Source organism: Corvus kubaryi, unplaced genomic scaffold, assembly GCF_017639235.1.
Source record: "Corvus kubaryi isolate FWS band 111438036 unplaced genomic scaffold, C.kubaryi_AGA036_p1.0 37270, whole genome shotgun sequence".
NCBI classification, from domain to species: Eukaryota; Metazoa; Chordata; class Aves; order Passeriformes; family Corvidae; genus Corvus; species Corvus kubaryi.
Genome location: NW_024581083.1, coordinates 1578293 through 1606220, shown reverse-complemented (window position 1 = coordinate 1606220; position 27928 = coordinate 1578293). Strand labels below are relative to the sequence as shown.

The window sequence follows — 27928 nt, the reverse complement described above, 5'->3', positions numbered from 1 at the left end:
TTCATGACAACGTGTCTTGGTGTGAAGAACAAGTCCATTCTAAGTAAGGGCCACCAGGAACACCAGCAAAACCCTATGGAAACCAATGGGGAACGTTTATACCTTAGGGCTATAAACACTAAAAAAGCCTGTCGTTTAACCTGACAAACCTTACATACCCCTGTAAATGAACCCCCTCTGTGGCCCCTGTTTGTGTGTGTACATACACAGCAAGCTGCAGCAGCAGAAAGCATGGTAGAGCTGGGTGGGCAGAACTGGAGGGTGTTGTACACAATTATTCCAGTGCTATAATAGTTTGCAGTAATACATACTGGCCAAATATCTGTTGGAAATTGTGTTTGCAGCTGCCTGAGGAGGTGGCAGAAACTCTGCTGCAAGATATCATTCCTATCAGTTCATTTGTATATGATTTAAAACATTTATACAACTAATTCAGCCACTGCATTCCCAGTATTAAAATATAGAAATGTGCATTTGCATAGGAAAAATTGCAGTACTATAGTGTGTGTGTGCATATACACTGCAGTATGTATATATATACACAGCCATACATATTTTAATACTGGAATATCGGGCTGCCAACTCCAGCTCTGAAGGAGTACTATTTACCTCATTATCTTATTACTCACAGCTTTAGGATGAGACCTTCTACAAAATATTGAATAATTTCTGTATTTTTGCTTCTGATGCCTATTCTAATGCCTTCAAATTCAAATACTCTCAGAAAATGTTTAGTGGATTTTCTTAATGGATCAAATAAGACAACATATCATTCCCCTTAAGTGGAATGTCAGCTGAAATGTGGTTACAGAAGTCACGAACTCCACAGCAGGACTCAGACCCAGACAGGAGAGATGCTGACTCATTGGCTCACTAAAAACTGTTAGGCAATGATCCTAATAGAATCTGCTGTTCATATCTTACACAGAGTCAAATGCACACATCATCTCCCCAACAAACAGCCTGACCTTCACACAGTTATGACATTCCTGTCACTAAGGGCAGGCTGTGTCGATAGCTGCCCTTGCTGAACTGATGCAATGCTCCTTTTTCTTGCTCCTTTTCTCTCAGTGAGGAAAAGAGCGGCTGCTACATGGATGTCTCTTCCAAATTGTCTTAATGTCAGATGCAGACAGGCAACATCTTTGGTGGAGAAAGAGAAAGCTGTCATTTATGATATGCCTGCATACTCACAGAGTCTGGATCGATCGCAGAGGTGCAAAGAGCCCCTTGCTGATGGTCTGCAGTTTGTTGTCATAAAGAGATAACAGTTTGAGATTATGCAGACCTTGGAACGTGTTTACCCTCAGGCAGTTGATCTTGTTGGCATTGAGAAGCCTGAAAACAGAGAAAAGGTTTAGAATTCATTAATCTTGTAATAATCAAGACAGGCTGAACTTTGGGGTTAAATCTAAAGAAAAAATATTAACCTAGTCACCAAAGCCAAACCACATGTAAAGGCTTCATTTGCCTGTTACATTTAAAAAGTGAAAAGCCCACAGTTGACGTGAGTACCCTCATAGCCGGTGAATATACAGACATATAACAGTGTTAGCCATCCTAAAATGCTTTGAAGCTGGGGTGTTTTGCATGCCTAGCCCTCTCCCAATTTATTCAAAATTCTACACAAATATTTAAGGAAGCCTTCAGCTTAATATACACAGGAATAAAAATTACTCCCCACCTTGCTATTCCATGCACACACACATACACACAGCCCACGATGAGAACAACCCTTATTTTTCAATTTTCTCTACCAGCAGCTGTCTTAATTCTAACTGAAATTCTGAGAGTTTGAAATCTTTTGATAAGGACTGCAGGGTTAATTTGATCATGGAAGATTAAAAAGACATCTTTCTCCTGGGAGACAAAAAGAGAGAAGGGTAAGGTCTGGGCTAAGACTCAGTGAAAGGAAACTCAGTTCACACCCAAGGACAGCCAGGCAGGGGCCCAGGCTGCCACAGGAGCTGTGCAGTCCCTGTCCTTGGAGGTTTTCAAGATGACACCAAATAAAGCCATGAGCAACCTGCTCTGACCTGATGAAGAGGTTTTGCTTTAAGCAAGGGTTCTCCAGACTATTGCCAAGTGATCACTTAAGGTCCCTTCCAGCCTCTACTGTCCTACAATTCTACAAATTCCAGTCACATCAGAGTCCTGCGCAGTTGTGGAAAAGCAGCACAAAGGCAATTTAAATACTATTAAAAAAAAAATATATATATGTATATATATTTTACATCTACACAGCAACCAGCTGGTGGAACTAATCAGGTCAGCTAGAAAATCTTGGACAGTAGTTGTGCAAGTTTTCTTAGATCATCCATCCAGTGTTCTGCCCTGTACAATAAGTGTATAAAAACCCAACAACAATCTGCATCTCCTGCTGAGACAATCAAACACAAGAACACTTAATTTGTCACTGTCATCTGCATAGGTGGTATCTTGCACTCAGAAGGGAAATAGGCAGGAAATTGCTTCTTAGCAAAGCCCAAATTCACATCTTTAGACTACTACCAGCCAGAGAAAAATGGTAAATTGCAAACAATATATGTTGTTAACTCAGTTCTCTTGAGCACAAAATTCTTCCCTTGTCAGTGGGACAAATATTGCATCACTGTGGCTCTCTCTGGGGCAGTACACTAACATGAAATCACAAGACAAATATGTTTATAGGCAAAAAGGAAAATATATCCTCTATTCCTCAGCAAGCAAAGGCATCCTCTTAAAGACACCTCTAACAGCACAGGGAGCTTACATTCTCAACAAACTGCACAGGCACCACCAGAGACAAGAGGGCAGCCACTCAGGAAGAAACAAAAGTTTGATAACTGCACACAATGCTTTTCATTTCTTCAAAAAGTAATTCAGAAGATGCTTCCTCTGCCTTTATATTCCTGAAACCTTTGGAACATCACACTCTCATTACAGTTCTCTGCTCCCACTGTTGTTTTGGCAGAGCCTTGTTACTGCAGCCAATGGCCAGAGTATTAGTGATACACAGGAGATGCAGGCATACTTGGGCAGTATGGAGAACTCCAGGAGAACAGAGCTGCTTTGGAATGAGAGGGCTCCAAAAAAGAGCTCCCCTTTCTGGCCTACAGAAAAGTCAGTATTGATTTACCCAAATTTCCTCCTTTACATGTTGTGGAAAATAAAGTTTGACATTACTTAAGACAAAATCCCATAGAAGGCAATGATGGATAAATTAGGTTACATTTTTGCATGAACTAATAGCTAAAACAATTTTATGAAATCATAAGCAGCACTAGAATGACCCCTCTGGAATCTGTATTTCCGTGACACCTAATCCACACTCCTGTTGGCTCCTCCAAAAGTAAAAGGGTAATTTTTCCATTGGGCTACAGGAACAGCTCCTCCTCCTTTGCTCCAACTGCAAATGTCATCTCTTCCTGCTTGCATCTTACAGCCATTTGTATGTCCAAACCAAAGCAATCTTTCTCCTCTCGGATCTCACACATCATGCACTCCTCTTTCCAGCTTGTGGAGTACCTCATCCGTAAAGAATGGGTTAACAAGGCATTAGAAGGCAGAACCAGGTACTGAATTTTGAAAATCCCCAGGCATGCTCTTAGGCATTGCAAATCCTTTGGTTTCTACCCCCTGTCCTTTTGCACTGGTCCCACTCTGATTTTAGGGAATACACATCAGCTTGGGCTGGCTGTTCCTGTCCCATGACAGAGGCTTGGTCCCTGAGCTACACAGGAACAAAACTGGAAACAAGTATGTATTTCAACTTCTTTTGCTAGATGCTGATTTTTTTCCAGTGTTACAGTAATGGTTTGTGTTGCAAGCAGTACTTGTAACAAGGCACAAAGCAAAAATGAAAACAATCTCAGCAATAAGAGAATTTACAACTGAACTACAATGGTATTTCTACATGTGGGTAACCAGTATGTCTTTTTGTGATGCCTCAGAAGTGCACAGCAGAGCTGCTTTGGGCAGATGCTGTTCCCTCCTGTGTAAAGACTGGGCACAAAGTCTACATTACTGATCCATCCCATTGAATAAACCCTCTGAGAAAAACTGACCTGCAACTGTAGTGAATGCACTGGATTCAGATTCATTCTCCCATTAGTTTCAACAAAACATGAATAAACCCAATGCTGAAAAATAGAATTTACAATGTGACGAGGTTTCCTGGCATGAATTTTCAATGACTCTGTTCATGGTGATATAATCTGTGACATTTATTTAGAGCCAAACACCAAAAATGAGATCAACTGATCATCCATATAGCCACAAATACAGAGGCACACACTCTCCTTTAAGCATCAGAGTGATTTGGCATAGAAAAGTGCTTGTGCAGATTGTTCAGAAGTGGGAATTTAGATCCTAAACAGCTTTTCTGAGGTGACAACATCTATTCTGTGTATCACAGACAGTATGCTCAACAGTTATCCAGGTGTAGCCATATGGAGTGGATGGTGATACATTAATGACTTATTTCTGATCAGAATCAGTGAAAAACGGGGAAGAAGTGAAAAACTGAGGAAGCAGGATACATCACCCCTAAAAATTTCTTCCTCCTACTTACTGTGAGTTAGATGATGACTTTTGGCCAGAAGCACTAAGGTTCATATTCCTTTCAAAACTCTCAGTTATTTTAAAATATCTGCTATGAATATTTCCCTCTATAAATCTCAGTTCTTTACTTAATCTTTCTTCGCTATCCCAGCTCCCCTAATGGCATCTAATTATTAATTAGGTATACAAGGCAGGCCTCACATGGTGCTAAAAGTGGTTATAAGAGGTTTTTTTTTAACTAACACAAAGGCAGATGAGAAAAACATATTCCAGGAAGCAGAAACACTGATCTTCCTTGAACACTGAACCAGGCCATAAAACATACCAAGGGTTCCTTTTATTGGACTAACACCAAAAGAAGGAACAACATTAAAAGGGGAGTCCTATTTTAGCAGGAATTACATGGTATTTATTTTTCACCAAGTCATGGTGAAAGTAAATTCCACTAATTCTCCTATTTTGTTATCAGCTTGATTGGATGAGATTTACACACGGCCTCCAGATGTGGGGCACCATTCAAAAGGTGGTTAAATATTCAAGTAGAAATAAAACCGCCTGCTACCCAGAGGGATGATGGATTATTAACTCAAGACTCCATTTTCATCCCTCTGGATATGTAAAAAACATGAAGAAACCTCTGACAAGCCCTGGACCACCACAGAATACAGGAGAATGGTTAAAGACCTTGTGGTTTGCACACCATTGAAAGCAACGAGCTGAGCACTGTTACAATTCCATGAACCCATTTCCTGAAAAAGTGGATTTGTCCACACACATTGAAATAATAATGTGTTTCAGCTAAGCCCTTGAAATGAATGTGCACTGAATTGGCTCTGTAATTGTATCAGCTGCTCATAAGCACCATCTGCATAATTAAGATGGTCCCATAATTGAATTATATGCCCAAGCACAGCTTCAAGTGATTAACATTTAAATAACATTCTGAACTCCAAACCCAAAATGATTGAAAAAATTGTTTTTTAAGAGCAAATGGGAATGTTTATACAGCTTTTACCCTTAGCCATGTTTGTATTTTTATCTCAGTAAAGTCAAGTAATCAAACTATCAGGAAATAACCACAAAATTTGGAGAAGCGACAGCAGCCTGGCAACCTTACACGTGCTGGGGACTGCAGGCTGGTCTCTCTGGTGCTCCAGGATAGAGCAGGAATCATCCTAAATACATTAGTGAGCCTCAAGGAAAGTGTTGAGGAGAAAAGCTGCACCGAGGCACTGAAAAGCTTCTCTTCCTTTTTCACCAGCTTTGTGTTTTGACAGCAACGACAACATGATGAGAATGAAAATGTTTGGCATCCCATGAACTGGCTGGCACATCCCACATGCCAGACTCCACTAGGGAAAATGAGAACTCACCAGAAAAAACAGATGTAAGAGGCATAGGAGACTTGTAGGAAAGAGGAGAAATGGATAACAGTTTTGCCTGGGTAACAGCAGAATACAAATTGAACAGACATGACCTTTATAGAACATCAATAGTTGAAGGCTTCACCTACATTCAGAGGCACTATAAGGCAGCAAAGAAAGAATTCTCAGCAGAAAGCTTTTTTGAGGATATATAATACCTGTTACAACAAGTGCAAAAAAAAATTAGCACATATTTTTCAGAATTTCAGAAATTCATAGGGAATCAAGTGTCATCTTTGATTCAACACAATTTTTCATGGGAGCTGAAAGTGTCAATACAGCAATATCTAGTCAAGTACTTGGTCATCCCAGCAGTCAATGACAAGCAACATCTAATGACAGAATTGTGTGTGCCCCTGCTTAGTTATTGGCAAAATAATTATATTAGGTTTCAGGAACATTTTAAGATGGCCTGGACTGTCAGGGAGCATTTTGATTGTCTCTCACTGTGTTGAGATATTTAAATATCTACTAAAATTTACATTTTCTAATGTGATGACTGACCACTGAAGAGTCTGTCAGTGCTTCAGTCGATAATAACCAGCATGAAATCATCATCATGCTTGCTTAACCAGCTTCAAGTGTTTCTCCATGTTCAGGAAACTGGATGATGGTGATGACAAATTTATTCACAGTAAATTAAAATGAAAAAGTCGCAAGCTGATAATGAGTCGAGAAGGAAGTACAGAGCACAGTCTGACAGTCCTGTTTTGGTGGGATTTTAAAAAGAGAAATCCTTTTCTGATCCAAAAGTATGCAACTCCAGTTGAACACCATCCACAAAACAATCCTGTGGTACTTCTGTTACTACCTGGAGAATTATAAACACGTGTTCTCACAGCACCCAGACTCCTGCTATTTGAAATTCAATAGTGTCTAACTTGTGCCTGCAGACGAGATCACAGCTGATTCTAGATAACCGTGTGATAATTCAGATGCACAACAGAATAAACACATTTTCTCAGCTTTCAGTGCTATGAGAGTTAGATTTGTGTATAATGAGGAGAGTTTCTGTCAAGACAGTCCAGCTTGGAGCACTGGCGTCAGAGGGGCTGCTGGATCACACTGACGTAGGAATGAGCAGTTGTTTTGGGAAGCTGCATGCAGCCAGGCTACACAAGTGACACAGAAAAGGCAGATGCTGTTGCAGTCTTTCATTAGTGCTTGACTGTAATTGTATTTCTGAGTCTGGCAGATGCTGCTCCCTCACTAACAGCGGCTACTGAGTTTAGTAACATTATCACAGTAGCAACCTAAATGCAGAAATCTGAAGGAAAAAAGCTTGAGGCAAATGGCTGGAAAGCAATTCTAAAGCTATTAAACGGGTCTGTGCACAGAGTGTTCTGTCCTGGCCTAGGAGGATGAGGGTTGCATAGTCTCTGTGCTATAGCCAAAAGTATTTTGAGTAATCAAGAGTGTCATTTTGTCATATGCCATTTTGCTAAGAATTGAGGTTCACAGAACCCAGAAATGACACAGGTTGCAAAGGACCTCCAGGTCATTTGGTCTGAACCCCACTCAAAACATGACCCATTCATGCACAGTTAATGCAGATCACAGGATAATTCAGAATTTCAGGAAGCTTGAGTGGTTTCTTGTCCTGTTAGGCTGCCAAACCAGGATGACTTACAAGGTCAGACTGGGTTGCTTAGAGCTTTATCCAGTCTGGTCTTTAAAGCCTTGAAGGACAGAGGATGCAGTAGGGCAGCCTACTCCAACTATGTGACATCACTGTGGAAATGTTTTCCCCTTACATCTGGGCAGAAGGTCTCTTTTTTTACTGCCTGCTGCCTATTCTCCATGAGAAAAATTAAGAACTCCACAGAACAAAAAGATTTTATGCAGCACTTAAAGCCCAGATCACTATGGGGAAGAAAAGAGACTACTGTGCTATTGAGGACTTGTAAATGGAAAACTGCACTTTCTTTATTCTGACATTTATGTACTGTTTACATGGCTGGTTAATATATTTATGTATACAAAGTGCAATGTATACAATGCCAAATACTGGAATTGATGTACATTCTGTTGTTTTTATATACTCTGTGCAAGTTTGTGCATCACAGCATTTTCTTTGAGATTCTATCAAGCCCCAAAAGTAAACAAAAAGTAATTCGTAGATCCTGTTTTAAGCTCTTCAGTACTGGGATTCAATTTAGAGTTACAAATCAACACAAGCACTTCAAACTTGGCAAACTTGCCATGGAGATACTTTCCAAGCAACCTCACCAGAAAAGAGCTGGGGGTACCAAGTATCTGCCTTATTCATCCCAGAAAAACCAGAATAAACGACAAGTTAAAAAAAAAAAAAAGAATCACTCAAACCAAAATTTGACTGGCTGAATTTTGGGAAGACTGATGATAGCAGTTTCTGAAAGTACACACATGACTTGTCACTTCATACAAGTCTATTTTAGGGTCAGCTGAAGTTGTAAATATTATATCTAGTTCCAATTTTAACCCAGGTTAGGTGAGTGATAATCTGTCACCACTTTTGACATCACTTATCTGTCAGTATGTCAAACTCCAGGCACCAATATGATTATTGGTCCTTTCCAATCATAGCATTGAGTTTTCCCTAATGACCAGATATTAGGTGAAGGAAGAGAAGGCTGTAAGGTTTTGGCTTCGTTTTTTGAGAGAGGAGCACAACGAGCCTCTGATTTTAATATATATGCACCCCAGGAGTAGATCTACGTTTAGCAACATCAAAACAGAGCCCACTATGGGGATTTTTCTTGCTCAGTAAAACATGGGGATCACAAGCAGAAGATTTAGGATCAACACGCCTGAGCACTTGTATGATTAGTAACCATGCAAAGTAAATTTCCTCAAGGAAAAGGATTTATTGAAAACTGATACTTGCCAGACATTTGAAAAATGAGACTTCATCCCTCATATTATTCTGCTATACAGCCTCTTTAAACAGTAGAGATTTTATGATAGCTCCTTGTTCCAGGAAACAGAGCACCGCGAAGCGCACGGCGTACAGCTGTAATAAAAAGGCTCCCAGAATGTTTGTTTTAATCTGGTTGCAGGGAGGGAAGTGTATTACTTAGATATGACAAATGCTGGCTCACAAACTCGGTGCCCATTGCTGAGTGAGTGGAGCTGCTGTTGGGTTTATCTGCCACAGGGCTGCCCAGAGGGAAGGAGCTGCAGTGTGTGCTGTGCCCCCTGCGCAGTGACTGGCAGCACTTTGGCAAGTTCAAGGGCTCCTCAAAGAGCCTGTCCACATTCCCAGGAAACTGAAGGACAGCTGAGCAGCGCATTTAAATGTCTTCCACTTTCTAGACAGCCCAAGATCAGTTGAAGGCCTCCTGGACAGGAGTTCAAACTGCCCACAGCTAACGGTTACTTGAAAACTTCCACTGTAAGCTGAAACCTTTGCATTTCTTTCAGTATCTAAATGCAAGAAATGCAAACAATGATAATTAATCAAACACTATTTCACAGCTTGGATGCATTGCTCCCCCAATAAAATGAAAGTTTCTGTTCACTGTATAAAAAAACCACCACAAAAGCTAAAAACCAATTATCCCTTTCTGGAAAACAACATAGCTCTCTCAAACTCAAATTGACCTAAAATTCTCAGAAGGCATTTGATCCAACCTGCTGAAAAGAAGAATGTATGAGGATAGGGTACAGTAGCTACAGAGCTTTCTATCATCCTCTCCTCTGGCAACTTCCAAAAGGGTAAGGAAAACTACATAGTCCAAGAAAAGCTTCTGCTCCACAGAACAGATGTGTAGTTGGACTTGAAGAATGGTTTTTGCTGCTCTGTTGGTTACCACTGCATATTTAAGAAACACATAAGATTTGTGAAATCAGCAATTTAACAAAAATCCAATTGCAATTATTTTTGTGGGTAATGTTAACTACTTAAGATAGTTACTTGTAATGAAAACTTCAGAAACAACATTTTGAATCAAACCCACAGGGTTTAAAAAAAGTCCAACAAAACCATACCCTAATCCCTCAACAAAAAACCCCCAAACCCTTATTATCTAACCATGTCTAGTTATTCTCTTGCCAAATATAATATAATACTGGCTTACCACCTCTGCCTTATAGGGCAGAAATGTGGAATGCTGATGCCAGCCAGGTGGTCTAAAACTTGTTCTGAATTAATTTCCCCTACACCAAAGTCAAACAGGGCACTTACAGATGTGACCATGCCTGAGATGAGAATGCCTTTACCCACTCTGGGGCTCCTGACATCAGTGGTACTGTCTGAAGGTGTTAGGCCCTTACACAGAACAATTCAGCCAGAATACAGTGGAATAATCCTAGCCTGTACTGTGACAGTATATTTAAACTAAAGAATAATTACATGTCTGAGAAACTCTGAGGAGTTCTATCCAAAACAATTAATAACGATATTATCTGTTCTGAAATTTCACAGCAATTATTTTTTCCTTTTTAATAATATATTTTCTTTCTAAATAATATTTTTTCCTTCTAAACAATACAGGTCCCACAAGGACTCCCTTTTTCTCATTGTGTCCTGCTTTATCATAAAGCCAGTACATTTTCAAAACTGCTCCTGCTCCAGCTCAGGAAATCAGACAGGCTACCAGGATACCTTAATCAGTGTTCTTATCAGAGTGTCTCCAGACTAATAAGAAGAAATCCAATCTAGTGCCCACTGAACACTAAATTAGATCTAATCATAGGGCACTCTTCCAATTGTTCAACAGCAGGTCTAAGACCAACGAATGCCATTTTTTTTTTTTTTTAGTAGCCATTAAAATACTACAAGCAATCCCAAAACAGCTGCTTCAAAGCCACAATCGGAAAAGCTGCAGACATTTGTTTGCATTTAAAGCATGATCATTCAATGCTCTCCTTGGCAAAAGATGCTTTACATACAAACATGCTCAAGAAGATCTTAGAAGGCTCCAGGGTCATGGTATTTTAGGAATCCCAAAATGGGGCAACCTACTTAGATCTTCTCAACTTGAGAATGTTTAAATAGTTGAAGCACAACACCTTTCAATGGTTTTCTGGCACACAGAATTTGTCTCCTTAACAACAAGGCATCATTTGAACTAATTCTGACTAAAAACAATTGTCTCTTGTCTTAAATATGCACTTCACTGAAAGCCTGCTCTACATCCACACCAGGACTATTCTGTAAAGGAGTTAAAAATTGCTTAATGCCTTATGCAAAAATTCTAGACCCGTATTTTATAGGACACCATGATACATGTGTTGAGTGATTTTTTTTTAATGTATTTTCCTACTGGGAAAGATTCTATCCGTGAAGAGTCCTGGATTAGACAGAACTGTGTTCAACTGTATCACTTTAAACTTGTAACCATAAAATATTTGGGGAGGACTGTCATAAAACTCAGATTTTTTAAAATACAGTTCTTCTTCTCAGAGGTCAAAGTGGGACAAGTCCCAGCTCCTCTGCACTTTCATAATTATTGTCCTGACACCTGGAAAACCATTCCCAAAATTCCTCTTACTGCACAGGCTGCCATGGAAACACTGAAGTACCAGAAGACTTGTGAGGTTTGGGGCAGGAGAGAGGAAAAGAGCTGCCAGGAAAAGTATGTGCACAAGGTGAAGATAAAACGATGGGCAGCTCCCCACTGCCACAGCTCAGGAACTGTCCCAGCCAAACCAAAGGGGCTCTTGCTTGTCCTGCTCTGGAACAGGGTGGACCATGTTTGCAATTAAGGTCTTATGGATAAATTACACATCTGAGTAGTCCTTCACTTAGCATTCAGAGTCATTTCAGCTACTTCATTTTCCTTGTTTGGCTTTGCTCGTGAATTTTAATCCAAATCTATGCTTACTTTGATACAGCATGTAAGGGCAGCAAAGGCTGCAATCACAGGGACACATCCCATGGCAATGACAATCTTTGGGAAATTCATTGCTGGCTACGTCAGGATTGTCAGAAAGACTTAAAGTAACGTGTCTAAAAGCTACTTCATATTCTATATTAAGTATGATTTACTGTTCGGGGTGGAGTGCTGTATGTGACATAAACCAGAATTGACTCACATTTGATACATTGCCTTTATTTTCTAAGTGCATCATCCACAACGGTAATGAGAACATTAGGGATACATATTAAACTCACTTCCCTGCTGCTCCCTCTACTGACTGGCTGATGATTGCCTTCCCTTTGAAGGAGTTGCTGGTTCCCAATGTGATCATGGAGACAGGAGTGAGTGAAATTTGCAATTTCACATTTGGCTTAGGAAATTTTTTCTGCTCCATTAATACATACGGAAAAAAAATATATATATTACCCTGATCATGACTGCAAGTTAAATCACACGTGGCATAAGATACTTAAGTAACAATATATTGTGAAATCATTTCTCTTGCAACCAAGCCCCATTTGACATAATAAGAACGTGGAACTGAGCACGAGTTGCAGCAACCAGACCTCTCATGTTGCCCTTTCACTTGCCCCAGCAGGTTCTTGCAGCACAGAAGCCCTCTAGGATCCAGACATTCAACCACAAGTGCTAAATGTGTAAAAACAATCAGATGGCATCCCCACCCACGCATCAGCCGGTGACCAAATTTCCTTTCTTGGACCGAGTCTCTCATTTCCTCCCCACACTTAAATCTTCTGTGTCTATTATCCATTATACACACTGTGCTATAAAACTGTTGACACCTTCCTTTTTTAGTTTTTTCAGCCCTTGCCTCCCTCTTGCCTGACACAGAAACAACAGACTAGCACATCCCAGTGAGTTTTCAGTGGAAAAGGTGGTTCTATTAATGTCAGAAGCTGAAAGAACAGTAAATCTAGCTAGTCAGTAAAATAAAGAGGAAGGGATCATACTCACAGAAGCTGCAGAGACACAAGATCATCAAAAAGGCCCTGGGGAATCTCCGTGATCTTGTTTCCATAGAGCACTCTGAAAATTCAGGAAGACAAAATAAATCTTAAATAACAGCCCAGTTTAGTGTCCTCCCACATCTCTGCATTATCATCTTTATTGATCATGGTGCACCATGCCCAGGATCTGTGGGCATTTCATTTAACCAGTGATCTCATTTTCTTTTCAGAGAGCACATGGCATTAAATGAGTCGTTATGATTCAGGCTTCGTCTGGTGTTGGAAAGCATTTTTAATGTAGAAACTGGACATCATCCAAAAACTGTATCTGAAATATTTTTCATTCTGTTAAGGAGTTTTTTTTCCATCCCTTTTAGAAATATTTTAGCCACTGAAAGGCACATTGTCTGATGCAAAAACCTAGAATTCTGCTCAGCAATACTGAATTTAAAAGCCAGAGAGCACAAGCTGCTGTAGATAAAATTTCATATAACTGAGTCTCTTAAGATATAGTAATTGGCATGAAATGTGACACAGGCATCATTGGATAAAATATTGTGGCTTCACCAGCTGCTGTTACCATTTCAATGAACTAATATAAAGAAATTTATCCTGAATGGGAAATAGACATATATTTCAGGAAGTCAGAAATAATTTAGGTATAGCTTAGTTATAAAAATCAGTAAGGCTTTAATAACAAAAATGCGAGTCACTGTGCATATTTAATCAACCATAAACATATGACCTGATATCCATGATTCAGTTTTAACATTAAAAATACTTCATTTTTTAATGGAAAAATGCACATATATATTACCTTTAGAAATTGAACTAAGGGGGAAGAGAGACAGAACCACCATTATGCTGAGATGGGTTACCCAGTGATCAGAGCAAAATCATGTATGACAGGAACACCTGAAATTCAGTCATGGCTGAAGTATTTACTCATGTCATTTCTGCAGGCTGGTATCAGTTGTCAAAACCAGAGAGTGGGTGACGAGCTTATGTGAGTCCTGGTAAAAGGGAAGATGATGAGGCTCCCCCTGACAGTATTTTGCCTTACCTGAACACCTTAAATTGGGAAAATCAGAATTTCTGTAATTTCTATGCTCTACATAGGACATGGCAAATGGTTATAAACCAGCTCATGCCAGAACTTTGCTGCTTATGTGTCACTAAACTGGTTGGCTCCCTCACGTTTCAGTGTGGGACCATAGGCTGGCCATGAATCAAACGGCCATGTGAGGCTTGGATGTTGGCTGAAATCCTGGCTTGCTCTGCCTTACAACATTTGAGATATTAGGAAGAGAGGAACATACTGAAAAACAAACTCTTAGCATGACAGACCATTTCCAATACCCCCTGGCCTTCCCAGAGCATTGCCACTTCAGTTTACTCTTCATCAGTCACTGGGAGTCTATCACCCCTGGAGGAGTGTTCCCAGATCAGCTCATTCTGAGCCTAAACAAAATAACACGATTTCAATAGCAAATCCTAAACTGAAACCTCATTTTTCATTACTTTTGCAGCTTAGCAGGAACTGAAGTGCTGCTCAAGAAACTAATGGTCATCCAGCATTCTACTTTCTCTAAACAAATGTAACCATTTCTCTATCTAGTACAGAGTCACGAGGATGGCTTTTAATGTGCTGCTCCAGTTAGTGTTTTTTGTAATGAATGCTTCTAAATTTTTCTGATTGTTTTTTAACTTTAGCCTCAGAAGACACACACGATTTCCTATTTCAACAAAATTTAATGCAATAGATGTAAATTTTTATACTCTATCCAAAGCTAGACAGAAATGGTGGCTGGACTTGTAAAGGTTTAACAGGACCACTCAGAACATTCAAGTCCCTGGATTTCACTGGGCTCTAAACCAACATGTGAAAGGCTGACTCACAGATTTCTTTCTGAACAAAGATGTGTACACCTGTATCAGGAAGCAAAAGCAAAACCACTGCAAATAAAATATTTGTAAAAGGTTAAAACATTAATGCCCACAGAACCCAGCAGACTTCCTTTTCACCTTCCAGTCTTTCTGAAAAACCTTTCTTTAGCAGGTGTGTACACCGAGGTTAGACTGCAAACTCTGGGATGGCAGAGAAATATCTTCCTTAGTTTTGTGAAGGAGCAGGATCATCAGGGCTGATCAATAATGCATAGTACAACAGCAAAGAAGAATTGAGAAGCCAAGTTTTACAAAATGCCCATGGAAAGTAAAAACATCCCCACTCCAGCCTAAGGGTTATTCTGGCTGCAGAAGTAAAACACTCGGGTAAAGTAAAACCTTAAAGAAATATCAGCACTCACATCCTACGTACTACTGAATGCAATATCAAAATAAGACCCTCAGAGCAATTTTTTTTCATTTATTTTTAATTTGAGAGTCAGAAGGTCATAGAACAGTGTGCTACCAAATTGTAAACCTTGGATGTGTTTATACATCTTCTTTACTATTTTGAGCAAAATAAAACAGATCAAAGTAGCTTATAAAATAAAACAAAGCTCCAATTTTTAGAAGCCATGAAAAGGAAAATAAGCATTTTCCAAACTAATTTGGCTTATGTGCATGTGGCACATTAGCATTCAAACAGATTAGCAGCTAAACAAAAGTCAGTATGAGAGCTCAGGCACTTGTCTCTAATTCATATTCATGTTCAGCACTGCACAGAGCCAAATTAGCTAATGCCATGCCTGCCTGCCATGCCAGGGCTGCAGGCAGACGGCCCTGCCAGAGGAAGTGCAGAGGAGGGGAGATCTGCACTGCACTGCAGCTCCTCTCTGGAGCTCCTTATTGCCCTTTACTGCAGGAAAGAGCACAGAAAACCTGCTTTGCTCAGAGTTCTCTATTCTGTGTCAGCCAGGAGAGCATGCTCACACCAAGGAACAGGACTGTGGGCTGCCTTTGGTCCATCAGGCTTCTGCTCTGAGCAACAGCTGCTGCCCTGGGCAGAGCTGATGGAGCCAGCCAGGCTGGGAGTCCCTGAAGCCACAGTGACCCTCCTCTCCTCCTGCCACACTGCCCATCTCCCTGGCCTGCCCCCCAGTGCTCCCAGAACAGCACCTCTGGGGGAAAAAGAAACCAAACAAAAACACCTGACAAGAAAAAAAAAAGGTAACTTCAAAAGGCCATATAACAGAAAACACAACCAATTCAATTCAAGAACTTAATTTAATTTCCCAGTGCTTTTACCAGCAGAGGTCAATTTTAGGAGATTTTCCCTTTGGCATCACAAGTTCTAAGAATGGTGTTCACTTGCTTCCCTCACATGTGTTGCAGGACACGCAGATGTCCTGGCTAATGTGCAAGCATGGCACAGGAACCCAACCCTTCTTCCATCCCAGAGCACCTGAAATTTTAGACCCAAAGCATTTTTTTAATTAAAAATACACTAACAAAGTTAACATGCAATAAAAGTAAAATTAGCTCAGTTACTGCTGCCAACAGACAGTCAATCAGTGAATCAGAACATTTATTAAAACACAAAAATAATGACTAAGATTTTTAGTGTGTGCTCCTGATTCTTCACTGGCTTCTCATCTTTAGGAAAGCAAGTCAGCCACGGGTCTGACAAATACCACAGCACATAAAGCACAGATCCCTGGCAGCACTGTGAGCATTGGAAATCCCTGGGAGAAGCACCCTAAAGAGTCATTACGGATCTGCAACAAAAAATTATACAGATATAAAACAGTCACAAATGAGGCATTGTTTCTTCAGTCTGATTCTGGCATCATATTTTAATAGTCTCTTAGCAATGTATCTATCCCAAGACACATTAGATATTAAATTGCTAATTAAATAATTAATTGTTATTGCTCAACTTCAAGTTCTGCCATTTAATCCAACTGATATTCTAAAATAAAGATTAAACAGTGAAAATAGTCACTGCATAGATTGATCTGCAAGGCTGGGACACACCACACACAGAAAGCACAGGAAGCACACGTAGCCACAAGTATGTTTTCTTGGGTGAGAATGTGATCAAGCATGGATCAAACCTTCAGCAGCAGGGTCTTAAAATATAAAATCTACACTGATTCTTCACAGTCTCTATCCATTCTGACCTCTTGAACCATTTTAAAATGAGGGAATTTGCACTGACTTTACCAGTACACAGCCTTTCAGATGCACTGAAGTTAAACTACACCATCTTGGAAGGGTTGTGAAAAAATAATTGCTGTGTTGTCTTTATTTTATGTCTCTATTCCTCAGCCTACCTTACTTGCAAACGTAGTTGCAATTTAGCTGCTTCATTAAGTCAGATCACAGAATACAGAGATTTTTCCCTTGAAGGTGACACAGAGTTTTTTGAGGTATGAAAGCCTAGCACAGAATCCCTTACTTTAGACCATATGGTTTCCAGCTAAGTGTTCCTTTATTTTGGCTGGGCTGAAACATTCTTACTGAAGTGTCAAATTGTGACTTTATGCAATGTCTTTTTCAGTCCTCAAAATGCTTTTAACTTTCCTTCAGACTGTGAAGACAATTCTTGCTAGGAAGAATTATATTTCCCAAGCTATGTAGAATGGCACAGGCTCAATACGAATTCAGGTTTTCAGAAGAGTAGGAATTGATAGGGATAAAAACAGCAATAAATTTCTAATATCTAAAAGAAACTTAGACACGTAATTATTTTCCCCTGCACTATTTCATATTTCTTCAGAACAAGCCAAGCTAAATAAATCACAGTAAAACTATCCAAAGCAATTTGTTACCTTAAAATAAGTTTGTCAGCTATTGCAATAGACAGTGTTTTATTGCAGATTTCAAATCACCATGAATGACACCCCATACATCATCACCCAGGAGATGATGGTCTAAGTGGGACTCCTATGTCAAAACCTAAGCTGTCTCTTGTCTTTGTGCCCAGGCTGATCTAAGCTTTTAAAGTGTTCACTAGCTTAATTCAGTATATGAACAAAACCAAAGGAATTCTCCCTCTGCAATGGTCTAAAACTTATTCATGCAGTTTAACACCCTGAAGGCTTAGACTATTTTGTCATATCTCATAAAATGTCCCCAGACAGTCTGCATATGGCCTTCCAAACCTACATTTGTGGGATGTTTACTGACCTCAAGACTAACATTTATCTTTAATACTATTAACAATAACCAAATGCTGATACAATCCTCTCACTGATACCAGACAGATTTCGAGTTGATTAAATGAAAAACTCATTTACTTCAGAAAGTGTGTGCAGAAATCTTGAAACATGAAACTATTCCTAACTTGTCCCCCATGCTCTGGGCTGTTATTAACCATTCCAACTCCTGCTGAGGCCCTGCTAACCACGGAACACAAACACCAGGTACTACAAACAGAGTGGTTCTCAAACTTTTCCTTCAAATTCAGATAATACATTCCTTTGCAACCAACCAATTTTGCCACACTTCTCAATGCAAGGATACTATTTGCTCTCATGTTTATATAAAAGAAGTATTGCATGGCAAGATTAATTCTTCCAGCACAGGAAGAAGGGAAGGGAAGGGAAGGGAAGGGAAGGGAAGGGAAGGGAAGGGAAGGGAAAGCCAGAAAACTATAGGAAGAAGAAGAAAAAAATGCTCTTAAAGAATAACCATTCTGGTTCCTTATTCTGTAACAACCAGGGGAAAAAAAGTTACGTGCATCCCCAAATTTTAGAAATTCCTTGTTCCAAAGAGTCATACGAATAGGGAACAAAATCCCATTGAAAAAGAGGCATCGAGAAAATAACTGATTTTTTCCTGCATGTGGGGAATGGAGAAGTCTTAAGTTCCCTACAGGAACAAACATGCCTTTTTTTTGCTAAATGCAGAGAAAACCCAAGGCAGAAATGGCAGCCTTCAAGTATAAACATTTTGTGACCCGTTTGACTCCCATAGGTGAATTTCTTGTTAGAGAAAACATATAGATTTACAATAAAAACTTATGACCTGCTAGCACATGGATCACTTAGCACTTTTAAAACATTTAAGTTTTATACATTTTAGAGGACACAGATTCTGTTATAAACATTCCCATGTTTTGAAAACTGCAATACACCATTTTTTCTACCATCTCTACACAAGTACAATAGGCAGAGTACTCTGAGAAGCATTTCTGCCTGGAAACACCAAGCCAAGCTGACTTCAGAAGAAAGCAGAGTAGAACCCACTAAATATAGGCCTGCATTAGGCAGCCAGACTAACAATGTTGGCTGCCTTCCAGAGGAGCACTCTGGCTCTCCAGACCCAAAGGGAGCACTGTGATTGCATGCAAGCAGGGAGCAGAGGGACGAGCACAAAGTGGGAATAATGCAGAGGGAAAAAAAGCCAGGATTTTAGGCAGTACAGCAGCACTTCATTTTTAATGGAAACCAAGTTGCTTACTTTCATTTGTGCATTAATACTTTCCCCTCCTTTCTTCTGGTTTGAACTCAGCTAGCTGAAAAGTCCAGCTGCTCTGCACAGAGATTAAACCTCGGTGGTGTCTCATTAAAATGTATGCACCAATCACATCTGACTGAGGTGTAAGAACAATAAAAGTTGCTCTCAGCCGAGCTGAGGTTGTATGCAGAGCTCTGTTCCTTCAGGGTATGCAGCTGACTAAAGTTACTGGGGCCTTGGGCACCAAAATAACTGAGTGGCTTAAGAGGGAAAACACTGGCAAGCAACTGTCTCACTTCATTTCTACCTCCTTGTTCTTTCCCCTTTGGCAGTGTCCTTGGGAGGGCTGGCAGTTCTGAGGAGTCCTCTTCTCTTGCATTTGTCTTTCTGCGCCTGACTGAGCTGGGCTGGTGGCTGTGGTGAAGTTCAGACAAAAGAAGATCCTCTGCTTCTGAGGGGAAGAAACCTGGGGAAGCTTTCCTCAGAAAAACCCAGATTCTGCTGACCAGCAGATATCTTGCTCCATAAAGATACCTAGGGCTCAGAAACTGAAAGAACTACAGGGAGGAACCTGCCAGGTCTGGGTGACAGGTTGTGAAGATGAGGGAACTAAGCATGACTTGTCAACCATAGGGAAAACATTTGTAAGACCTACCTGCAATGAACAGCAGGGGCAAAACCTTTCAAGAGAAAGTAAAAGCACAGTGGACAACTGACCCTAGAAGAGGGGGCTGATAATTTCAAGACTGGAGTTGATAATGTCCTAGAAACAAGGCTGCCAAGGAGAGGAGCAACTTTGTGTTGCAGCTTTGTGTGTCTCTGGTGGAGGGAAACTGAGGCAAGCATGGAACAAAGGAAAGACTCAGAGGCAGCTCCCTCGCTACAGCCTTTGCTGTGCTGCATCTCATCTCCCTGCTGTAACCCACTGGCATTAACTTAAGCACCATTTTACCCACTTGGATATAAACATATTCAAACATCATTTACTTAAAGTATCACTAGGCAGAGAATACAGAGTCATGTCACTTGCTTCTGTATGCAAGTCCAAACACTGTAAATTCCTGCCCAGTTTATATTCTCATTTCCTCTCTGTCCACTCTGATGTGTTTCATCCCACACTCCTAAGGCCACCTGGGGGTATCTGAATTAACTGTGCTAAAGCTGAGTAACTTCTGCCTTGGAAAGTCAAGCCCAGTGGAAACGTCTTGCCCATCCAGCTCACTCCTGACCAGGAGGTTTGCCAGGACCAGGAAGCTGCAGCACTGCAGCATCAGCAGTAGTTCCATACTAAGCCAAAACTGTAGCATTCAGTAAATGTCACTCTCTTGCTGAACTGTTTCCAGACAGCAGTGAGGGATTTGACCATTTCCACAGCATGTTGAATAACACTGCCTGAACTATTCAACAAACACCAGCAACACTTAATATATATTTCTGGCATTCTCCCAGCTGGGTTCAGGGCACAAGAAAGGGCCAACCCTTCTGCATTCTGGCTCAGAGGTTTTCTGCAACATGTAAGTTTAGTACTTAATAACCTTCTGATATTCTTCTGGTCAAAAAATCATTCAGTTTCTCAGAATTATCCAGTATTCAGAGAATAAAAATATGGCAGCTTGTAGAAATAAACTACAGTTTTTAAAAACTAAGCTGTGTTATATGAATACAATAATGAGATAATTGAGATAATTGTTTCAATACTGTCTTTAAAATTAACGCAGGTAAATATCATTCTAGTTGTGGTTCCCTCTTCTCTCAACATGGGGCTTTCTAACACTACTCTAATTTATCCTCAATAAGCAGCTTCTGACCTTGTATTGCTCATTTTACCGATTAAAAACTCAACTGTTTTACTAGTGCTGCGGGTACCTAGGCTGAAACACAGCTGCATGTAAATTCAGCTGGGTTCTAAATCAGTTTTGTGTGTTCTACGAAGAGAAACAAATGGCTGCCAAGAGATCCCACCTTCCTTTTATCTTCTGTATGAAATCGTATCTTAGTCCCCTTCCAGCTTAATAAAGTAGTAATTCTAAGACATATACACCTTTTCTTATGGTTAGGTCCTTCCCTAACTAGTTTGAAGAAAAAAACCTCCAAAACCCAACACCACCGCCAAAAAACCACAAAACCTCCCCCCCCCAAAAAAAACCAACCCACCAAAAAACCACCAAACCAAAAAAGCCCCACACCACAAAAACCAAATAAACCAGAAAACTCCCAAGAGAGTGTAATTTCTTTACTATGGAAGAAAAATCCAGTATGGAAGTATTTCCCCAACTCTCCCCTGATTAACAGCAGCAATCAGTGTCTGAGCTAAGGCGAGGGTTTCGTGTGCCAGGAGGAGTAGCAGTGCATGGAGCAGTCTGCAGGTACACATGTACAGTAGATTGAATAATGCACTGACTTGAAGAAGTGCAGAAGTCAGCAGCCTTACAAGAGACTTGCAGACAGTCCTCCTTTCTAAACTCCATCACCAATTTTTCATTTACAAAAGATCAGATACTTCACACAAGCTGGCAGTTGCACACAGAAACATATGTTCCCCCAGACAGCACATTATCATTTTTATTCCTCTTACATGCAAGTTCTCCCCAAATGCCCATTCAGTGCTATTTTCTACTTACAATGAAATGAGAGATTTCAAGCCTTTGAATGCATCAGGTGCAATGTCGGTTATTTGATTCTTGCTGATGTCTCTGTAAAGAGAAAAAAGGATTAAAAAAAGGTTAGTAAACAGGAATCTGATGAAAGTATTTTAGCTGTAGCTTATTGGAAGAACACACCTGATATAAAACCAGAAATAAATGATCATATTATTTCAGAGAAATGATGAACTATGTCAGGGTAGAGATAGGCAAATTCCAGGAAGGATCAGAAAACATCAGTCAGTATGACAGACCACAGCCTCAATAGAGAGCGTGCTTCTTAATATTGTCTTTCATTCTATGGACATGAAAAAAAAGGTTTTTATGAAGAACAATAGTGATGATAAAACCATCCCAAGACCCATTAATACTGGAGATGGCTCTGCCACCCTGTGGGGTGGCCCTCAAGCATGAGGAACAGCCCATGCCAAAGCGTAAGGGTTGTCTGAATGTTTAAATGCAGGCATGGAAGGCCAACTTTATAACAGTACAGAGGATCACGCAGACTGCCCAGCCCCTGATCCCAAAGCAGCAACCAGTGTCCATGGGGAGCTCGGCACTGTTCCACTGGGGTCTGGGCTTTAATGGCCTAGAGAAAACAAGGAGCTCAAAATCTACCATGGCCTGGATTTGGTGAAGTTTTCAGACACTGGGGAAAGCTTTCAAGCATCTGAAAGGGAACTGTGGAGCTCTGAAGCCAGCAGCACTGTGGGGACACCCAGCGTGCTGCAGACCCTCTCAGGGAGCCCACAAGATTCACCCTTTTGGCTACAGTGAGAGTGGGATTCAGTATTGCCTGCTGTATTTTTAAAGTAAAGTGTGCTCCTGGTTTGGAAAATACTCTTCAATTTGAATCATAACCAGCCAACAACATGAAGATAAATACAGACTATGCCACGGGAACTTTATACAAGGAGCCAGATTTACTACACTTGGCACTCAGGTGCTCAGAGCTGGATGCCTCATCGTGACTGTCACTGTCATCCAGATTTTCTGCCCGTGAGTTCAACCAGGTGCTGAGCTGGAACATGACTTTCAGCCACCTTGCTGCACTCCCTGACAGCTGACATCAGCTTGTACCAGTAGCATCCAATCTCTTCACTGATAGCTGAAGCAATACAGCATTTCATGTACATCTTCACTGATATTTCCACTGGGGCACATGCTATGGATCCAAGCAGACTCTAAATAAACATGACTTGAATGAGAACTTACTAATCAGAAAGTAAGGAGGTTTTCCATTCTCTACATCTTTTGAGCTACAAATTAAGTTGGTTAAAATTTCAATGAGTTCCTCTAACTCTTTTCAAATCTAGCTATATAAAGTGGGATTTTTTTGTTTGGTTTTCTTGGTCCCTTTCTAAGGCTTGATTCTTTTTTAAAACTCATAAGAATTGCTCTGACAACATCCTGCCTAGCAGGACAGAATTCATTGAAGGTTTTGGTTTTGCAGCTCAACTTACAGCAGCCAAACTTGCCACCGTGAAAGTAGGAATATGTATTTTTATTTTTATACAGGTTTTAGTGAAACTTGTTTAGACTGACTGCTGCTATTTATCTGTAAGCAGAAGTATGAAATGATCGGTCCTGTGTATTTATTGAGGAATGTATTAAAATCTGTTAAAACCACATGAAAGGTGAGTTTGCTGAACAATGACAAGCATCTGAAAAGGGGCATCTAGTTTTTGAAAGATTTCAGCACTGTTTTACTGATTTGCTACGTCTCAACCTTTCCATCCTTCCTCTCTCCCCATGTCTGGACGCTAATGAGTGTATAACTAATGGTGCCTGAATGTGCAGAAATGTCATGCTGGGCGACGACACTCACTTCATGCAGATGCACTACAATCAGCATTAGAAGATAATTAGACACATTATTTCCTTTCCATTAGAGCCCAAGTTCCACTGCTGTTGGATAAGGAGGTTCCATCTCCTTCTGACTTGACTGAGAGAAAGGGATTCAATTTTGTCCTTGTATTTTTGTTCCCTTTGTTTGGCCTGATCTGGTAGGATTGCACTACTCTGTGTTTCATTTACATCAAGCCAGAGAGAGGCTTTTCTAAGCTGCACAACTAAGACAATTTAGATGACATAAGGCTCATTTTCATGGTTTAGGGTATCTCTGAATCACTCAGGTGAAGTGTGCCTCTTCAACTGGAAATGTAATAAAATTATTAGGATTCCACTCAGGCAGGGATGACATCAGTCACCTCATACTCCCTCCCTGCACCTCTGACAGCACGGTGGAAATCTCTGAAAAGGCTGTTGCACACCTTGGAGGGTGGCTGTGCTCAGTCACCAGTGAGGGACATAAATTGGTTTTGACTTTGTGCCAGGGGAGCAAGGATACCCTGCAAGTTGCTGAGTAACACATGACTGTATGGCTTAAATATCTTCACTGTAAAAGGTTTTGAAACAAAACAGATTTATTTTTAGATGCAGCCAAATGCAAAACTAATAGCATTGGCTGAATATTCTCTTTGTTGACTAACATTATTAAAAACAGATTACTCGATTATCTCTAACATATAAAATGGACTGGAAAATGGTTCTCATTTGACAAGAGTACTCAGCATAATCCACGTCATATATGGTTTAGTTTTTAGAAGCTGCTTAAAAATGTAGCAACTCCACAGAGCTACTGGGAAGCCTGTGAAATCTCAATGTGTTTTCTGCTAAAATGTGGTAAAATTCATCTGACAACATGAAATGCCACTACAAGCATCAGAGCTAGAGAGGTGCAACCACATCTTTCAAAGTTATTTCATGTACTTGGTTCTTACTCTTGCTCTACAAACTTGTTAGTTAAAATCCTCAGAAGAGCAAAGACAGGAGATGTGGGCAATTACGATTAAGTTCAAGACAAAATAGATTTCAACTCCTTTACTAAAACTCAATCACCAAAATAACTCTCCCATCCTGGAAGTCGTTGAAGAGACATTCTAAACAGCAAACTTCAGCTATATGCAAGTATAACACTTGAATTAATATACATTTTCTGCTATCATCTTGACCTAATAATATCAAGTCATATCAAGATTATATTGGACAAGTGGACCTAATTTAATAATTAATCTCAGTTATCCAATTAGTTAAGGAAAAGAAACTTCATTATCTTGCAGGAAATGCTCAGTAAAAAATCAAAATACAGAGAGTACAGAGTTGCAAATGAGGACTATTATCACTATCTTACATATTTATTCACCAGAAAGAGAAAAATACAATACCATTTACAGGGTTATGCTAATACTATCCTCTGAATGATATAAAAATATTATTATAGTAGTTAATAGCAATAATAACAACAATTATATAAATGTTCTTCATTTGTACCCCCAATAGGGCCTCCATTAATTGGATTGACAATCTTCCTGCTATGGCACTGCTCATTGAAATCAAAGTGACATAAATGAAGAAAGGCCAACAACTTCGGTGATATTGAACATATCCTTCCTCTAAAGGAAAGGATGGATGATTCCTTTGTTTTAAGAGATAATCTTTTCACCAAAGTACATTTTTGTGTTAACAAATCTTGAAAAGATGGTGTCAATAATCTCTTTAAATACTGAAACAAATGTTCTCAATGAAACTATGTGTAACAGAACTGTTGCTCAATTCAGAGCCTCAGAACAAACCTTTAACAAGGAGACAGGTGGATAAACAAATGGCAAAACATGTTTGTTATGGGACATTCTGCAGCCCAAATACCTGTCCCAAGTTCTCCCACAGGATCCCGTCGCATTAACTAAGCTTTGGCACAGATCATCTGGCACAATAACTTATTATCTAATTATGAGTTCAGATCTCAATGAGTATGCCAATTATACCCCAAAAAGCTGTTAACACAACTTGCTAATGGAATTCTGCTGTGAAATTCTAGCATTAATCATTTCACATAGAAGTGCTACATTGGATTGGGCAGCTAGTCCCATTAAAGAACTTTTTTTTGGTCAACTCCCATAAAACTAGGGTTTGCCAATCAATGAAAAATGAAAAGACAGTAAAACATTGCAAAAATCTAAAATTAGTCACACCTTAGAATTTAATAATAAAAAAGTTACAAGTTAGGTCACTGAAAAGGGATCCATCATTATTCACTGAAATTACCGTCTTACTATCCAATACAGTACTTCTTTAAAAATACATACAGCTATATTGAAAGTGAGACAGAAGAATAGAGACCATCTAAGATTGATGATTTGACCTGTTAAATATTAAGATCCATATTTACAGCTCTTCAGCTCTAGGAAGTTTGCTAAGTTTGGACTGGAAAACACAGCAATTTTGCCCTAAAACCAATGGTATGGTGAAAGCTCATTTCAGTTTCCCAAAGCATCAGCTATCTGATAATCCAGTGTCTTCTGTGAAATGAGCTGACAGTGTCTTAATTCCAGTGTTGTTCATATCAGAGAAGACCTGCAAAGACACTTTTTCATCAGCATTAGCACTGAGCTACAAAGCCTGAATGACTTCTGGAAGTTACTGCTCTGGTGGCAATGTCAATTATCTCCATACTGTGCTGAAGTAGGGGTAACCTGGTTTACCGTTGTGTCATCGTGCAACTGCCACATCATCTCTCATACATCACTCAAAAATGAAAGAAAAACCTGACTGGGGGAAGGCCCCATGTTATCTGCATGACAGCACTGCTACACATCAGGATTGTTTTTTTTTTAAATCCAAAGCGAAAACACAAGGGGTAATAAAAGAAAGAATTATCTGGGTATCTACTGGTGATTAAGCAACAGAGAAAACAAGCTCCAGCAGGTTTCTTTGTTTTCCTCTAAACAGTCAAACCATTTCAATATCAGGACATCAAAGGCACTACAAAAAAATCCTCACTGCTCTGCAAGAATGTCACTCCTGCTATAACTGGGGTCAGCCACCCTGACGTGCTGCAAACAGGCACCAGAACGGATGAGAAAAAAAAACAGAACTTCAAATCTTTTCTGAAGAAGCAGATTTGAAGTTTGAACAGACTAACAACTAATTAAATCACATCGTTTATAATAGGAAGTGAAATTAAGCATTATTAAGGATTTCATGCACTGTTAGGCATCCTGAACCAAATTCCATTGTTGCTCACTCTCTGAAGAGATGATTTATGCAATCCCCAGTGATTTCAACACAGAATTGCAGATATGTTTCTAAAATGAAGATATTGAACTTGAAGCGAGAAGATTCATGATTGCTCTTGCATGTTGGTCTTATTAAAACTTACATTCTCTTAAGCTTCTTGTACTGGGTGAAAGCTCCAGGGGGAATGATTTTGATGAGGTTTTGTTCCAAACGTCTGAAAACAAACAAAGCAATATACATGTTAACTACGCAGCTACAGGACAGGAATCACATTAAATACGACAGCACATTTTATATAAATATAAAGCAATTTTACAGGGTTTTATGCAAAACATGCTTTTATTTTGAAGTCCACTAAATAGAGAAAATACTGAGAAAATGACTTAGAAAAATGAAATAATCTCTTTGGTTGCACTAAATTGGTATACAAAAAATGCCACAAGCTAAGGAAATTGCACTTTTAAGGCTCATGGAATTAATAAAGAATAGTAGGCATATTTTAAAGTTAAGGTAGAAAATAGAAAATACAGATGCTTTCCCTGACTAGCTGTTGTAAATAGAATGTAGCTATCTAAACTGAAAGTCAGTCTAGGCTGTGACAGCTTAGTAAGCAGATTAATAATAAAATCAGACCAGTTCAGGAGCAACAACCTGTGGGAACATGCTAAAAACCAAAGTGAATTCTCTGCAAGATGAATTCAGATTTTTAAGAGGGTGGGGAGTATTTTATGTTAAAACAGTAAAAAAAACCCCTGCATCTTCCTATTCCAACTACCAAATACTGAAGTTTTTCTAAAATATGGTCCAGACTACATGAAAATGCTGCTGGTTTTATTTCCAAGATTTGGCTTGAAAGAAGTATTCTTTATGAAGTACCATAAATGCGTGTATCACTAACATAAAATGTAAGCAGCTTTAAGATACTGCATACAGTAACCACTGAGATTAATTTCTGTTCCTTCCCAGTAGTACTTTTGAGTATTTGTCAGCAAGTTCCCTGAATTCCTGCTATGAGGAATGGCTTCTCCTCAGATGAACTCTAAATGTTTGTCTCAATTAGAAATGTAAAAGTGGATCCTCAA

The 27928-nt window shown here is 39.7% G+C and overlaps 1 protein-coding gene across 3 annotated transcripts in view; it reads right to left on the bottom strand.

Annotated features, from left to right (window-relative positions):
* The window catches only part of SLIT3 (slit guidance ligand 3), a 468178-nt gene that overhangs the window by 124750 nt on the left and 315500 nt on the right, over positions 1–27928 (bottom strand). For all 3 annotated transcript variants that reach the window (XM_042025380.1, XM_042025382.1, XM_042025381.1), the window contains 4 exons: positions 26989–27060; positions 21747–21818; positions 12785–12856; positions 1195–1338 (listed from right to left, as the gene is read on the bottom strand). In XM_042025380.1, coding sequence (XP_041881314.1) covers positions 1195–1338; positions 12785–12856; positions 21747–21818; positions 26989–27060 — 360 coding nt within the window. The remainder of the gene's footprint in view (positions 1–1194; positions 1339–12784; positions 12857–21746; positions 21819–26988; positions 27061–27928) is intronic.